The sequence below is a fragment of the Trichomycterus rosablanca genome, chromosome 6 (genome assembly GCF_030014385.1).
Source record: "Trichomycterus rosablanca isolate fTriRos1 chromosome 6, fTriRos1.hap1, whole genome shotgun sequence".
Taxonomy (NCBI): domain Eukaryota; kingdom Metazoa; phylum Chordata; class Actinopteri; order Siluriformes; family Trichomycteridae; genus Trichomycterus; species Trichomycterus rosablanca.
This window is the reverse complement of record NC_085993.1, coordinates 8,931,079-8,948,669: the sequence shown is the minus strand read 5'-3', so window position 1 is coordinate 8,948,669 and position 17,591 is coordinate 8,931,079. Positions and strand designations below refer to the sequence as shown.

Genomic DNA, 17,591 nt, shown 5'->3' with positions numbered 1-17,591 from the left:
AAAGGGGGTGTGGCCTATATGTATGATCATCCGTTTTGATAAGTAAGGCGTGGTTTATGTGCATGATCAAACAGTTTTGATAAAGGAGGTGTGGCTTATGTGCATGATCAATCAGTTTTAATAAAGAAGGTGTGGCTTATTTGTATGATCCTTCAATCGTTTAAAAAAGGAGTTGAGACTTATGAGCATGATCAATCAGTTTCGATAAAGGGGTGTGGCTTATGTGCGTGATCAATCATTTTTGATAAAGGAGGCGTGGATTATGTGTATGATCATCAGTTTTAGTAAAGGAGGCGTGGCTAATTGATTAGTTTTGGTAATGAAGGTGTGGCTTATTTGCATGATCTTTAGTTTCAGTAAAGGAGGCGTGGCTTATGAGCATAATCCATCAGTTTCAATAAAGGGGTGTGGCTTATGTGCATAATCAATCAGTTTTAATAAAGGGGTGTGGTTTATGTGTATGATTATCAATTTCAATAAAGGAGGCGTGGCTTATGTGTATGATCATTAGTTTCAATAAAGGAGGCGTGGCTGATTGATCAGTTTTGGTAATGAAGGTGTGGCTTATTTGCATGATCAGTTTCAGTAAAGGAGGCGTGGCTTATGAGCATAATCCATCAGTTTCAATAAAGGGGTGTGGCTTATGAGCATAATCAATCAGTTTCAATAAAGGAGTGTGGTTTATGAGCATAATCAGTCAGTTTCAATAAAGGAGTGTGGCTTATGAGCATAATCTATCAGTTTCAATGAAGGAGTGTGGTTTATGAGCATAATCCATCAGTTTCAATAAAGGGGTGTGGCTTATGAGCATAATCTATCAGTTTCAATGAAGGGGTGTGGCTTATGAGCATAATCCATCAGTTTCAATAAAGGGGTGTGGCTTATGAGCATAATCTATCAGTTTCAATGAAGGAGTGTGGCTTATGAGCATAATCCATCAGTTTCAATAAAGGGGTGTGGCTTATGAGCATAATCCATCAGTTTCAATAAAGGGGTGTGGCTTATGAGCATAATCCATCAGTTTCAATAAAGGGGTGTGGCTTATGAGCATAATCAATCAGTTTCAATAAAGGAGTGTGGCTTATGAGCATAATCAATCAGTTTCAACAAAGGGGTGTGACTTATGAGCATAATCCATCAGTTTCAATAAAGGGGTGTGGCTTATGAGCATAATCAATAAAGGGGTGTGGCTTATGTGTATGATCAATCAGTATTAATAAAGAAGCCGGGACTTATAAGTCTAATCCATCAGTTTCATAAAGGAGGCGTGACTTATAAGCATTATTCATCAGTTTCAGTAAAGGAGGTGTGGCTTATGTGCATGATCATTAGGTTCAGGAAAGGAGAAGTGGCTTATGAGCATAATCCATCAGTTTCATAAAGGAGGCGTGACTTATGTGCATGATTACCAGTTTGATAAAGGATTATGAGCATAATTGATCAGTTTTAGTAAAGGGGCGTGGTTTATGTGCATGATCAATTAGTTTTGATAAAGGGGTGTGGCTCATGTGTATGATCGTCAGTTTTAGTAAAGGGGCGTGGTTTATGTGCATGATTGATCAGATTTTGTAAGGAACGGTGTGGCTTATGTGCATGATCATCGGTTTTAGCATAGGTGGCGTGTCCTGTAGGAATAATTGATCAGTTTTGGTAAAGAAGGCACGGCTTATGTGCAGGATCTGTTAATTGTTTATGTCATGATCAATCAGTTTTGGTAAGGAAGGTGGGGCTTATGGGCATGATTGATCAGTTTTTGTAAAGAAGGCGTGGTTTATGTGCATGGTTGATCAGTTTCAGTAAAGGAGGTGTGGCTTATGTGCAAACGTCAGGAAAATAGAACCAGCTAGCGGAGCCACTTATGCTCTCACAGACTTCTGTTGATGGAAGCTTGTCACATTGTTACAAGTGATTTGAACCTGCAGTGTTCTGATGATGGATGGAGATTTGTTCCTAAAATAAAGTGTAAATTCTGGAGAATGCGAGCAGTGACTGATGATTCATTTCTGTTGCTGGTGGTTCTGTGTGGTATCAGCCCTGTGGTAACAGATGGTAGAGATTCAGACCATCTGCCTCAGACTGAATTAAACAACGAGACTACAGTTCATCATTTCTTATGAAGAAAGTTAGAAAGTGCAGTTTGTTTAATTACCAGGACGTGGTGCACAGAGTGGAAAAGTGAATCAGAAAGCGAGCGTAGCTCACGGCATGTGTTTCCACCTGAGAGGAGAAAGGTCAGGTTTCTTTCCCACTGAGCAAACAGAAAAAGAGGTGTGAGAGTGAGACCATGAGAGTCCAATAATCTGAAACAACTGAACAAAAACAAACGAATAAAGAATCAGACGAATCTGTGAGTACGCTCTCATGTCCTTGCTTTCTGGTTTGCTTTTTCTCCCAGTTCTCTCTGGAGAACACAGTGACTCAGACAAATGAAGGCGTTTGTACACAGAATCTGTTATTTATGGGGTGGAGATTTATTTAAAGAAAACATGGAAGTTAAATAATCATGAAGCTGGCTTACTATTACATTTTTAAAAATATTCCTTACAGTTGTTGAGGATGGGCCTCAGTGGACTCAGACTAGCAAATCTGTCTGAGTATTATTTTATATACTGTAATGTTTTCCATCTGTCCCCCTCAGCCAATCAAGTCAGTGTAGATGCCTGACCAGCCAATTGCCTGTGCACCTTTTCCTGAAAAATGTATACAGTTAAAAATTATATACAGAGTTAAAATAATAATAATAATATTAATAACAACAACAATAATAATAACAACTATAATAATACTCATACTACTACTGCTACTACTAGCAATAATAATAAAACTGATACTATTACTACTATTAATAATAATAATAACAATAATAATAAAACTGGTACTATTACTACTAATAATAATAACAACAATAATAAAACTGATACTATTACAATAATAATAATAATAATAACAATAATAATAATCATACTACTACTGCTACTAAGAGCAATCATAATAAAACTGATACTATTACTACTAGTACTACTACTACTAATAATAATAATAATACTGATAATAAAAAAATAATATTAATAACAACAATAATACTAATAATAAAATTTATAATAATAATAATAATAAAATTGATACTACTACTATTAATAGTAATAATAATAATAATAATACTTATAATCATAATAACAATAGTAATACTAAAACTGATACTACTACTAATATTAATAATAATGATGATGATAATAACAACAACAAAACAATAATAATAATAATAATAATAAAATTGATGATATAATAATAATAATAATAATAATAATAGTTATAATAAAGTTATAACTATAACAGTGATAATATTAATAAAATTAGTTATAATAATATGACAATAATACTAATAGTAATAATAATAACAATACTACTACTACTAATAATAAGTCTAATCTAGTAATATAATTGTTTTTGTCACACCACTGCACTTTGCAATGGTTGGCTGCACAGATGGCTCTGCTTTCCCCAGTGCCTTCTCTCTCATGTTGCTTGTAGCAGACTAGCCCCTAATAATGCAATCCATGTTGTGATGCCGTCAATCCAGCGCCAGCAGTCGACTTCTCACAGTGGGTACCGCTGATCTTTTTATCCTGGGTGACGTCCGAGCCAGTATGGCATTGTTTCTGCGACTGCTCATTTGTGCTCTGTGGGATCAGACTGACTGAGCATCCCAATCTCTTGTCAGCCCTGCAGCCCACTCAACATTGTGCTAGATTGATCCAGCGTGAGCCTTGTTGTCAAAACTCACACCAAAAGTTTTCAAGAACTGCTCTGCAATCCACAGTTCTAGTTCCTCATGGGTGGGGTTGTGATTGCTCATTGTCTGGGACCTTATCTTTAAACTTTACATCATGGGTGACTATGCCAGGAGAACATCTTTAGATGGTATCGCTCTCTGGTACTTTAGGTACACTCAAGTTTCTCCACCAAAGAGGTACAACAAATTTGACGCATAATCTGGTGGTGTTAAATAAAAAAAAATACATGGAAAACTAGTTTCTTGTCAAGGTCAAGAAGTAAACTCAGACACTCTTCTGGCTGACAGGAAGTTTCTCGAAATCAGGTGACTGTACATGTATGTGTAGGTAGATACCTGAACATATGCTTATAAGTCAACATATATTAAAACCATGGGCAATAATATGATCTTGCAGTAATATTGAATAAAGAGAGTGACATTGTAGATTGTCTGTGGGAATTTGTGCCAAAAGAGTCAAAGGAGCATTTAGGTGAGAAGGCTTGGTGTGCATTATATGTTACAGGGCTCTGTGCAGACCACTAGATTGCGTCTACACCAAACACATCTTTAGTGGTTCCATGTCTGAGAGTATAATGAACTACACTATATGAGCAAAAATAGTGGGACAGGTATTGGGACACCTGACCATGAGCTTGATGGACATCCCATTTCAAAACCATGGACATCTGTATTGAATTGCTTTCTCTTTCATTTGTAGCTTTAATATCATCCACTCTTTGGGGAAGGCTTTCTACAATACCGTGTCTGTAGGAATTTGTGCCCATTCAGTCAATAGTATCACTGAGATCAGGCACTGATGTCGGAGGATGAGGCCTGGCTTGCAAGCTGAGTTTTATTCACCCCAAAAATGTTGAGTTGGGTTGTGACCAGGGCTCTGTGTATAGGCAATCGGAGCTTCTTTGCTCACAACTTTTTAAACCATGTCATTGGAGACCTTGCTTTGTGCTTAGGGGCATAATCATGCTGACTGTTGGCACAATGTTAAAGTGCATCATTTACCTTATATTGTTTTATTTACTGGGTGTGTGTATGAGTGGGTGTGTGTGTGTCTGCCCTGTGATGGACTGGCGTCCCGTCCAGGGTGTTACTGTGTGCCTTGCGCCCATTGAAAAGCTGGGATAGGCTCCAGCACCCGCGACCCTAATTGGATAAGCGGATAAGAAAATGAATGAATGAATGAATGTTTTACATACCTGGTAGCAATGGATGTAGCAGAATGAGTGTCCACATACTTTTGGCAACATAGTGTAACTGCATCAGCAGTGAATTATGAATTTTTTGTCTTATTCTTATGGATGTTATTATCCCAGATTGTATTAAAATGACTGTAATTACTGATCCGACCATCAACGATGATCGTATATGAGGTTTTGTTATTAGCAGGCAGCTTTTGTATTGGTAGTTTAATGATGTGTAAAGTTTTAAAATTAACGTTCAAAGCAAGCTGAGGTAAAATATAGAAATTAAATAATAAAACTATTCAGATAAACATACAGGACGTAAATGTTCTGTGGAGTGGAAAGATTTAAATCACCTCAGTGGAATAACTTCACCTCAATACGACAGCTACATTCACTCATTACCCAGATTTACTGCAGATTCAGCGAACACAGCACAGTGCGCACACACACACATACACCCACCTCATATAATCATGTGCACAAACACACACACACACAAACAAATGGCAGTGGTAGTTTAAGGTATTGAATGGATAAATACTTACTGGTACAAGTCCCACCACTGCCAAGTTGCCACTGTTGGGCCCCTGAGCACTCTCAGTTGCTTGCATTGTATTTGGTTAGTTGTATGCCGCTCTGAAAAAAACCCACAGAAACAGCAAACATACACTTTCACACAAATACACACACCCAATAATACACATACACGAACATATACACACACATACACACTAACACACAATAACACTCACAAATACACCCACACATATGTAACACATAGAAACACAGTAACACATACCTATATATACACACATCCACAAACACACAAACAAACATACATACACATACATACACACACTTTCACACAAATATACGCACACAATAATATGCATACACAAACATACACACACACACACACACAGAATAACACTCTCAAACACACACACACACATGTAACACATAGAAACACAATAACACATAGCTATACACACACACACATCCACAAACATACACACTCATACATACTCAAACACACACACACAAACATACAGACAGACAGACATAAACACAGTAACACACATACTACATACACATACACCCAATAACACACATGTACAAACACATACACATTTTTACATACAATACCACATAGCGGTATATACACACATACATACATAATCATGAACACATGCTCACACACACATACACACACATACACATATGTACACACACCCAATAACACATGTATACAAACACATACAGTACAGGCCAAAAGTTTGGACACACCAGCCAAAAGTTTGGACACACCTTCTCTTCAATGTTTTTTCTTGATTATTTTTATTTTCTACATTGTAGATTAATACTGAAGACATCCAAACTCTGAAGAATTATGTAGTGAACCAAAAAGTGTTAAACAAACCATCTGCACAACCCAACTGATGGTCTCAAACACATTAAAAAAGCAACAAATTCCAAAAATTCACTCTAGACAAGGCACAAACATTCATTGAAAACCGTTCCAGGTGGAAACCTAATAAAGCTGTTTGAGAAAATTTCAAAGAGTGTGCAAATCTGTCATTAAAGCAAAAGATGGCTACTTTGAAGAATCTAAAATATAAAACATATTCTGGTTTGTTTAACACTTTTTTGTTTACTACATAATTCCATATGTGTTCCTTCATAGTTTGGATGTCTTTAGTATTAATCTACAATGTAGAACATTTAAAAAAATTAAGAAAAACCACAGGAATGAGAAGGTGTGTCCAAACTTTTGGCCTGTACTGTACACAATAACACACATATACATACACATTTACATACACATGCACATAAACATATGAACACACACAATTACACTTGTATAGAAACACACACATACCCATACTTGCACAAACATACACACAATCACATGCATACACAAACACATACACACACATATGTAGAAACACAAACACACACAATAACATACAGTACATGCATGAACCTGTACATACACAATAACACATGCCTGTATATACACACACAGACCTAAACATGAACACATACACACACACACACACACTTGCACACATACACACACATACACATATACACATGCACACACACACACATTTGCACACAAACACACACAATAACATACATAAAGTAACACATCCACACACAGTAACATACATACAGAAACACATCCACACAGCACATACAGAAACATACACACAATAACACATACAGAAACACATACACACAATACCATATGTATACAAACACATACACACACAATAACGTATACAAACCCAGACACACACACAATAACACATGCCTGTATATATACACACACAGACATACTCATGAACACATGCACTTACACACACACACACACACATATGTTCACACACAGCTGATTAGAGCTGTCACTGAACTTGACCTTCAGGTTAATTCTGTTTTATCTTCAGTTCTGCAGAGCGAGGATAGAGTGTGGTGGTGTAAATAAGTTAATGCCCCCCTTTCAGCAGCCTTTGTTATTGTATATTTGTTCTAACTGCATTGAAATAATTTCTATAATTTTATATATTTTTTTTTTCACTGTGAAGACATTTTAGCTTCTTTCTGTTGTAAACCAGACACACTGCTGGTTTACAGTCATCAGGGGTTTGTTTCAGGTCTCCACAGCATCTCCACAGGGTCTCTGCAAAACTGTCATTCTGTTTCTTCAAAGCCGTTCAGATATGAGTCTGGTTTTAGATTTTGGATCTTTGACCTGCTGCTTAACCTAATTACACCTCAGGCTAGCCTCACAGACAGATGACCTTACGTTCTCATCAAGAATTTATAAGACAGAATGTGTCCCAAATGTTTTGTGTACTTTTCTGTTTTAAATATGAACCAAAATTGTCATTCTGCAGATTCTGGTACACGTGGGCTTCCTGACGGAGGAATCTGGTGACGTGTTCAGTCCTAAAGTGCTGAAAGGAGGTCCTCTAGGGGAGATGGTGCAATGGGCCGACATCCTCACCGCCCTGTACGTCCTAGGACACAACCTCAAGATATCTGTGTCAGTCAAAGAGCTGCAGGGGTGAGTTTATTCTTGTAATTCATCTGCTGGCTGGTGAAACTGATAGATCTAACAGATATGTTGATCCTTTGGACATTTTAAACACTATATGGCCAAAATTATTTGGACGCCTGACCATGAGCCTTTGGACATCCCATTAAAAATGCTTTTAAAATACAGTGGTACCTTGAAACTCAACGTCTATTGGTTCTGGGACTGGCATTTAAAAGGCATTGAGTTTCAAGGTATTTTTTCCCCATAAGGATGTTTGGGAAGCCTGTTAATGTGTTCCATGGTCCTGTGGACTTGCATATATTTTCGGCTTATGTAAAATAATAGGGTTGTTTTTGACACTTATACACTGACAATAACACAAATATAATATAAAACACTGAAATAAAAAGCTGATTCTTACAATTTCTCAGAACCTCGAGCTGTAACACAAGTTTAAAAGTGAAACAGGAGGAAAATCCAAATAAACACAGATACATGTGGAGCTTTCAGAGTTAATCTGATGGTTATTCCACACAAATGCAGTTTCGTCTCATATTCAAAGCGACTGTTCATTGTTAATTTGAAATTAAATAAATACGTTTTTAAAAAACAAACTGAGCATGTTGAGTTTAAGGGAAACGTTGAGTTTAAGGGTACAAATTTTTCGATGAAGGGCGCTGAGTTTCAAAGATTTTGAGTTTAGGGGACGTTGAGTTACAAGGTACCACTGTACAGTGACCACTATGTGATTTTTTTAGCTATAACAACAGCCACTCTTCTAAGAGGAATTCTTACAAGTCTTTGAAGTATGTCTGTGGGAATTTGTGCCCATTCAGTCAAAAGAGTATTTGTATGGCTGTACACTAATGTTGGTCAAGAAAGCCTCAACTGATGTTCCAGTTCATTCCAAAGCTGTTCAGTGGGGCTGAGGTCAGGACTCTGTACAGGACACTGGAGTTTCTTATATAGATCTTGCTTTGTGAACAGAGGCACAGTCATGCTAAAACAGGAAAGATCCTTCCCTAAACTGTTGCTGCAAAGTTGAAGGCAGAGATGTTCACAAGTCACAAAATACAAGTCCGAGTCAAGTCACGAGTCTTTAGGCTAGAGTCCAAGTCAGGTCACGAGTCTTTGGGCTAGAGTCAGAGTCAAGTCATGAGTCAATATAATCTACACAAAACATATACTGGAAATGTAGCATAGAAATAAACAAATAACCTGTAAGTTCAGATAAAAAACAACAGATTAGCGACTGTATTTTGCCGTTTTACTTTAATGCCTTTACTTTCCTAGTCATTGTACAAATTAATGTAATTCATGTAAAAAGAAGGTACCAGTTAAAAGCTTCAACTGATACGTTTTGTTTTCACTGCAAAACAAAAGTGTGCGATAAATCACAGCACAGCGGCCAAAATCCAAAACACAGCAAAAAAATTATAACCACTGCTTACCTTAGCTTACAATCTTTCAGATGCTATTAAATGTATAACCGTGTGTCTCATTAGGAATATAATTCGTTATTTTGTAAATGTGCTTATAATTAAAAACCTCCCAAATTTTCCCGGTTGTGAAGTAAAACACGAACTCGTCACACATCATCTGTGTGACACAAACTGAATAAATGCAGATAACAGCATTTCTTATTAAAAATTAAAATCAGAAGGTCTGATTGGTTCAGAAAGCGCTCTTTCAACCATTAGTGCCTGTGAAGTGCACTAAGTAGGGTATTCCACCATTTTAAGTGAGATTCCAATCTAAAGGTAGCGAAAATGTTCAAATAAAGTGAACTTTAAATATAATTGTCACACGTAACTAATGTTAACACCTGCTGACGCTAGGGACTCTTGTTGTTTATGAGTCATTTTTTTGCAAGTCATGGGACGAGTCCGAGACGAGTCTGAAGTCGCTGTGTGTGCGACTTACGTGCAACTCGGACTCGATCTCTGGTTGGAGGTATATAATTTCCTTGATATAACTGATTAATTACACCTGTTAGCAATTGTTGTGGCTGAAACACATTAATTCAAGTGGTGTCCCAATACTTTTGTCCATATAGTGCATTTTCTGTACAGTTGTCTTTTTACCAACAAAAGACCTTTTCTGAAATTGCTTTTCTTTTGTTTCCTGTTTCTTTTTATGTGTTGTTGTTTTTTCATTTTGCTGACTACAGGCAGTACTTGGCTCCTTTCTGCCGGCTAGTTTCTGTTTGATCTTTTTAAAGGAACCTTCGTGCTTTTGTAGCCTTTAAAAAGCCTCTGAATCTTTTGTTGCAGATGATCAGAAGGATTTGGACACAACAGAAACTTTTAGATCTAGCAACACTTTCTAAAATTGTGTTAAGGCTTCAGCAGTGTTGTAAAAAAGTCAGCTTATAGGTCTGTTCTTCAGTAGCACTTTATTTAGCATCACAGCAATACCAGTGCTAACCAACTGACGCTAACCTATCAAAGCTTGCTAGTCTGGGTTGATGAAACTACCAGATGTTAGCATTCTCATGCTGTCAAAGCAAAACTGTGATGCTTCATATCTGCAGGAGCAATTATCAAGACTCTCTGAACCCACTCAGTTGGCCATTTTTAGTGCTAGCATCAGTTAGCGTGGGTGCTGGCTTTAGCCGATAAAATGAATCATTGGGGTGGGTGGGCTCTGGCTTTCGATTGCTAGCATAAGTCACGGCTAAGAGGCCCAGTGAACACTGGCATTGCTTTATGGAGGCTGATATGGCAGCGTACAGGATGTTGATGGCATTAGTTATTCATGGTGCAGTGTAGCGGCTGACAGGCTCATTCTCCGGAGATGAATGGCAGCCCTTTGCCGACCCTTAGCTCGAGTTATGGGGGATCATGGGTAATATATCAGCGCCTACGAAGCAAAATCAAGAGAAACTTCTAATATTCAAGACCAACGCATGCTGAGAGTATAGATATATTATTTTTTGATAAGCTCAAACAGCATAAATCAGCAAAAATGTGAGGTTGAGGAGGTCTCTGATAGCCACAGTCTGCACTTTTCTAAGGCGCTGGACTGCTAGTGGAGATTCAGCTGGTTTGTACCCACATTGGACTGAGCATTCTCTGTTATATTCTCTGTTTGGTTCTCAGGAGGAGCAGCCAGCTAAATGTGGCAAAACCAGCAAAGAAAAGGATAAAAAATAGAAAATTACTTCATTGGTTAAAAAAAAGATAAGCGTCCAGTGTTACCCCTTTTCCACCGACGCGGATCCGGCTCCGTTCCGGTTCGGGAACTTGATTTTGAACCAGTTCCGCGTGTTTTCACCAAAAAAAGAGGTTCCAGAGAGTGAACTACGTTCTAATCTGGCACCAGAGAATACTTGGTTTTCAGTGCGAACCTTGACGTCATCTGTGGGCGTGTCAAAGTGTAGCGGTTTGGGTGCTTTTACATGAGAAAGTTGCTCTGCACTTTCATTTTTTTAAATTCACCTGATTTTCAAAGTGATGTACTGTGTGATATAGCGTGGTAAAAGTGACCCGGACAGTACGAACAACGCTTAACATGAAAAATAAAGCGTAATGTGGCTTGTTGTACTTAAACAACGACCTATGAATTTGGGCAGCACAGAGTACTTATAACCAGTACAGAGCACTTATAACCAGTAATAACGGAAAGAAATTGAGTGTTTCTGTGTCGTACTTTTAGTACATTTAGACACGTTACGCTTTATTTAGGTGAAGCTTTTTGTAGATTCAGGACCCCGAGCTGCATAAACACCACACATGAAGTAAATCCAGCTAAACACAGATACATGTGGAGCTTTTAGAGTGGATTTGATGGTTATTTCATGGCGTGGAACTTCAGTGATGTTTCAATGACATGGTGGTGGTGTGTTAGTGTGTGTTGTGCTGGTATGAGTGGATCAGACACAGCAGCGCTGCTGGAGTTTTTAAATACCGTGTCCACACACTGTCCACTCTATTAGACACTCCTACCTAGTTGGTCCACCCTGTAGATGTAAAGTCAGAGACGATCGCTCATCTATTGCTGCTGTTTGAGTTGGTCATCTTCTAGACCCTCATCAGTGGTCACAGGACGCTGCCCACGGGGCACTGTTGGCTGGATATTTTTGGTTGGACAGTGAGTGTAGAAACAAGGAGGTGGTTTTAATGTTATGGTTGATCAGTGTATGTTAAGGGGACTTTACACCTTATTGGATTAAAATAATAGAATTGTTTTTCTATGTATCGTAGACCACACGTAGCCCACAAATCTCCGGTTGGCAGCCCTTGGTAAAGAGGTTGCACAGACAGTGTTTCCAACCATCAGTTAAATAAGGCAATGTTCTCTAGCTGCTTGGTTTAATCAGTTAATCGGCCCCTTGGTGACCAATTAGACGCCGCTGCTGTTTTAACATTCAATCATGAGCCTGATGTAGCATGAAAGCGTGCATTAACACATTTTATATTCTAAAAAAAAAGACAGAGCGACTCTTAGTGAGGTGAGAAATTAAGAAAGAAGAAAAAAGACTGAATCTTTTATCTATCACCCAATCTGAACACCAGAAATTAAATCCCACTATCAACCCACACAACACTGATACACACTATCAATCGCCGCTGGGCGGATTGCGGCTATTACATAACCATCGCTTTGAAGAGTCAAAAACAATTAAGAGCTCCATTCAGCAGATGTAATATCATTAATGAGATGAAAATGGAGTAGAATTAAAATGAGGAACCAAAATAAGATCTGCATGATGGATTCTCTCTATGGGATTAACAGCAAGCATTCTTCATTCTAGCCTTTATCATTATTAGGAGCGGCTTAATGTGCTACATTCGATTACCATCATTTTTAGGTTTATAAAGAATGAGCAGTCATGCTTTGTTGTTTATTTTACTATATTGGATGGCACTGAGCCACTAGATTCTGTTTAGCTAATATACTGTATATGCATGCTTTGTTAGCCCCCTTTCATTCTGTTCTTTAATGGTCAGGACCACCACAGAGTAGGTATTATTTGGGTGGTGGATCATTCTCAGCACTGCACTATGACGGTGGTGGTGTGTTAGTGTGTGTTGTGCTGGTATGACTGGATAAGACACAGCAATGATGATGGAGTTTTTAAACACCTCACTGTCACTGCTGGACTGAGAATAGTCCACAGCCAAAAATATATCCAACCAACAGCGCCCTGTGGGTAGCAAACTGTGACCACTGATGAAGGTCTTGAAGATGACCAATTCAAACAGAAGCAATACATAAGCAGTCATCTCTGACTTTACATCTACAAGGTTAACCAGCTAGGTAGGAGTATGTAATAGAGTGGACAGTGAGTGGACACGGTATTTAAAAACTCCAGCAGCGCTGCGTTGACTGATCCACTCATTCCAGCACAACACACACTAACACACCACCACCATGTCAGTGTCACTGCAGAGCTGAGAATCATCCACCACCTAAATAATACCTGCTTTGTAGTGGTCCTGTGGGGTTCCTGACCATTGAAGAACAGCATAAAAGGGGGCTAACAAAGCATGCAGAGAAACATATCTATATAAGATAGATAGATAGATAGATAGATAGATAGATAGATAGATAGATAGATAGATAGATAGATAGATAGATAGATAGATAGATAGATAGATAGATAGATAGATAAGTTAGCTTTTTATTATCCCACAGGGGGGAATTTGCATTGTTACAGCAGCTTTCAACAATATAGAGATATGAGTGTTATTCATATATTAAAACAATACAGATGTAAGTATATATAAAAATCTAATCAAATTACAAAGAATAACAGTCTTTACCAAACATTGTACTATTTTTGAAAGGTTATTGTGATGGTGATTGTCTGTGTTTGGGACGGTGCTGGTTATAAAGTCTAACAGCAGTAGGTGGAAATTCAATTATTAATACAACTAAAATGTGATATTTATATATAAAATAAATAAACCAATAAAACATGACATTTATTTGTCTAACCATTATGAACGGTCTTTGGTGAACATAAACACAATAAAATGATGCACCCTTTTTAATACTAATAAATTTAATATAATGTGCGGTCACTGGTCTGGTCAGGTTTGCTGGCTTCTTCTAGTGTAGGTTTGATTAAAAAAAATATTAAAGACATTTCTTAATGGTGGCTCTGCCCTGAATTCCAGCTTTGTAAAGCTTTTTGGGACATAATTGTGGATGTTCTCATTTAAATCTGTGGGTATTTTTGTGGCTTTGGCTCTTTTAGAGTTTTTAGTACCAGTGCTGTAAAGTGGCATCAGTTCCCATCACTGAGCTTCAACTTGTGACCACTGTTCTTGTTTTTGCTGATGCTGTGTGTGTAAAACAGTTCATTTAGAGGAGCTTTATTTTAGATCACACTCTCAGAATGAAGAAACTCTCTCGGTTTGTGCTGAACAGGCGCCTGTGTGAATAATAAAACTGTATCATCTAAATAAAGCCTGATTTGTGGTTTCCCAGGGGGAGCTGGTGTGTATCGCCTGTCTCCTAGGATCTGAGTCTGATATATTTGTGCTGCTAAATATAGAATGTGTACAATATAAACAGACGCTCATACTGCTCTGTGATAAACGAACGAGGACTGACACAATTCTGCTTCTTTTAAGTTTCTTACTCATACCTGAAGCACTGAGATGTTTGTTTGTTTATTAGGATTTTAACGTCATGTTTTACACTTTGGTTACATTCATGACAAGAACGGTAGTTACTCATTACACAAGATTCATCAGTTCACAAGGATTTATCAAACAGTCATAAACAATTTAATATCTCCAATTTACCTCACTTGCTTGTCTTTGAACTGTGGGAGGAAACCGGAGCACCCAGAGGAAACCCACACGGACACAAGGAGAACATGCAAACTCCACACAGAAAAATCCCGGACCGCCCCACCTGATCGAATCCAGACAGTGCTACCCACTTAGCCATTATGCCACCCCACTGAGATGTAAAGGCTATAAAAGCATAAAATTATAATTCTAGTTTTAATCCAGGCCCCAGAACACTACTGCTATGATCCAGGGATCTGTGACTTGAATCTCAGTGGTACTATCGACCGTTCAAGCTTTTGTCTAGACTAATTGGCTAGTGTCTAAAAGGGAAGGTCAAAACACTGTAACTACTGGGAGGTGAACTTGTCAGTGTGCTCTTAATGCTGGTTCCAGGCCAGGATAAAATGGGAGGTTTGTGTCAGAAAGGGCATCTAACATAAGAATTGTACCAGGTCTGGAATGCAGACCAGATCCACTGTGGCGACCCCTAAGCCATGAGGACAAAAATCTAATTTTAACCCAGACTGTGTTCTGCAAGAGATTTTGGACACTAATTACACTATTTAAAGCTCTATCAAAGCACAAATTAATTTTCTTTATTAATTTATTAATATTTTATTTTCCTGATTTACATTTTTCTAATCAGGGTCACAATAAATCTGGTGTCCCTGGAATCATTGGGTGGAATGCAGGTACACACCCCGGACAGGATGCCATTCCATTCAGCAATGCTGATGGAGTTTTTAAACACCTCACTGTCACTGCTGGACTGAGAATAGTCCACCAACCAAAAATATCCAGCCAACGGCACCCTGTGAGCAGCGTCCTGTGACCACTGATGAAGGTGTAGAAGATGACCTTCTCAAACAGCAGCAATAGATGAGCGATTGTCTCTGACTTCACTTCTACAAGGTGGACCAACTAGGTAGGAGTATCTAATAGAGTGGACAGTAAGTGGACACTGTATTTAAAAACTCCAGCAGCGCTGCTGTGTCTGATCCACTCATACCAGCACAACACACACTAACACACCACCACCATGTCAGTGTCACTGCAGTGCTGAGAATGATCCACCACCTAAATAATACCTGCTCTGTTGTGGTCCTGGGAGAGTCCTGACCATTGAAGAACAGGGTGAAAGCAGGCTCAAAAACATGCAGAGAAACAGATGGACTACAGTCAGTAATTGTAGAACTACAAAGTGCTTCTATATGGTAAGTGGAGCTGCTGAAATGGACAGTGAGTGTAGAAACAAGGAGGTGGTTTTAATGTTATGGCTGATCAGTGTATACTAGGAATTGGATCAAGCCACTGGACTCATTATAAGCTGTAAATGTTTTGCATCATATTTCTAAGTGTTATAAATTTTCTTTAATTGGATTCTTTCGAAGGGTTATGGGGGTTAATTAAACCAAGCGAGATCGTACCGTAATCTTGCACCAGAGGCTGGATGTTTATAACTGACATTTAACTTACAATCACGCTGTTCTGATTGCAGAATGACATTATGCACCCGTATTTGTGTGACCATACGAAAAGAACTGAAATTATTTAGTCCTGGATTCTACATAATTATAATGTTTTTCTCATTCTGAACAGATGTGTGTGTGTGGGGGGGGGGGGGGGGTGATTGGAAGATCATTTTACGAATATTTATGCATCATGTTACCACAACGCTTACAAAACAGCAAGCCATATCTTTTTTGTGCTTTTCTTTCTATACTTTACTTGTTTTGTTCGTTTTCACTTGACCGCATCCCATTGCAACAATCCTTTTTCTCCACCCTGATCCTTTTTCTTTCTTCTCGCTTTTGTTCCATCATTTACACAAGAGACGCTCGTACCCAGATGCTTCCTCAGTAAACAGTAGACAATCATCCAAGGATACAAATCTACAGATTTTTTATATATATATTTTTTAATTTCCTCTTTTTCTTTTATTTCTCCCCCAATTTTCTCCCTTAATCTAATCGTATCCAATTACCCTGGTTGAGTTACGCTTCACTTCTACTGATACAACACTCCACTGCTGACTGAGGAGCCTTGCAACTGACACACGCCCCCTCCGACATGTGTGCAGTACCGACTGCGTCCTTCCACCTGCACGAGGCGTGTTCATGTGTGGATCAGCCTTGTGTACGGAGAGCCACACCCTGATCAGTATTATTCCCCAACTCTGCGCAGCCAACAGTGGGCATAATTGCATCAGTTATGAGGAACCCTGGTCCGGCTTTTCCCACCCTGAGAACAACATCCAATTGTTGTTCATGCAGTTGCCCAGCGCAGCCTGGATGGCAGAGCTGAGATTTGATATGATGTATTAGAAATCCCAGCTCTGATGTGCTAGCATATTTTACCGCTGCGCAACCTGAGCAGCCATTTAATCTTTATAGACGCTTTAGAGGATTACTAGGTGCATGTTAGTTCAAAGCCTAACTGCTTAGTTAATAGGTGGGTCTTTAATCAAATCCATTTCCACCACTTTCCATCTACTTTATTCCCTTTGGGCGGCACGGTTGCTAAGTGGGTAGCACTGTCGCCTCACAGCAAGAAGGTCCTGGGTTCAATTCCCAGGTGGGGCAGTCCGTGCAAAGTGAGGTGAATTGGAAATACAAAATTGTCCAGGACTGTGTTTGATATAACCTTGTGAACTGATAAATATTGTGTAGTGAGTAGCTACTGTTTCTGTCATGTAACCGAAGTGTGAAACATGGCATCAAAACTCCATTCCCTTTCATTCCCAGTCTCTCCATCACTTCCCATTTCTTTCCTTCATGTTATTCCTTTTATTTCCTTTTTCCTTCCTTCCTTTTTCTTATTTA

The 17,591-nt window shown here is 38.6% G+C and overlaps 1 protein-coding gene across 1 annotated transcript in view; it reads left to right on the top strand.

The window, feature by feature from the left end:
- LOC134316862 (alpha-1,6-mannosylglycoprotein 6-beta-N-acetylglucosaminyltransferase B-like) overlaps positions 1–17,591 on the top strand; it is a 162,996-nt gene that overhangs the window by 78,195 nt on the left and 67,210 nt on the right. The window contains exon 8 of the mRNA XM_062997371.1: positions 7,878–8,047. Within this exon, the coding sequence (XP_062853441.1) occupies positions 7,878–8,047 (170 nt within the window). The remainder of the gene's footprint in view (positions 1–7,877; positions 8,048–17,591) is intronic.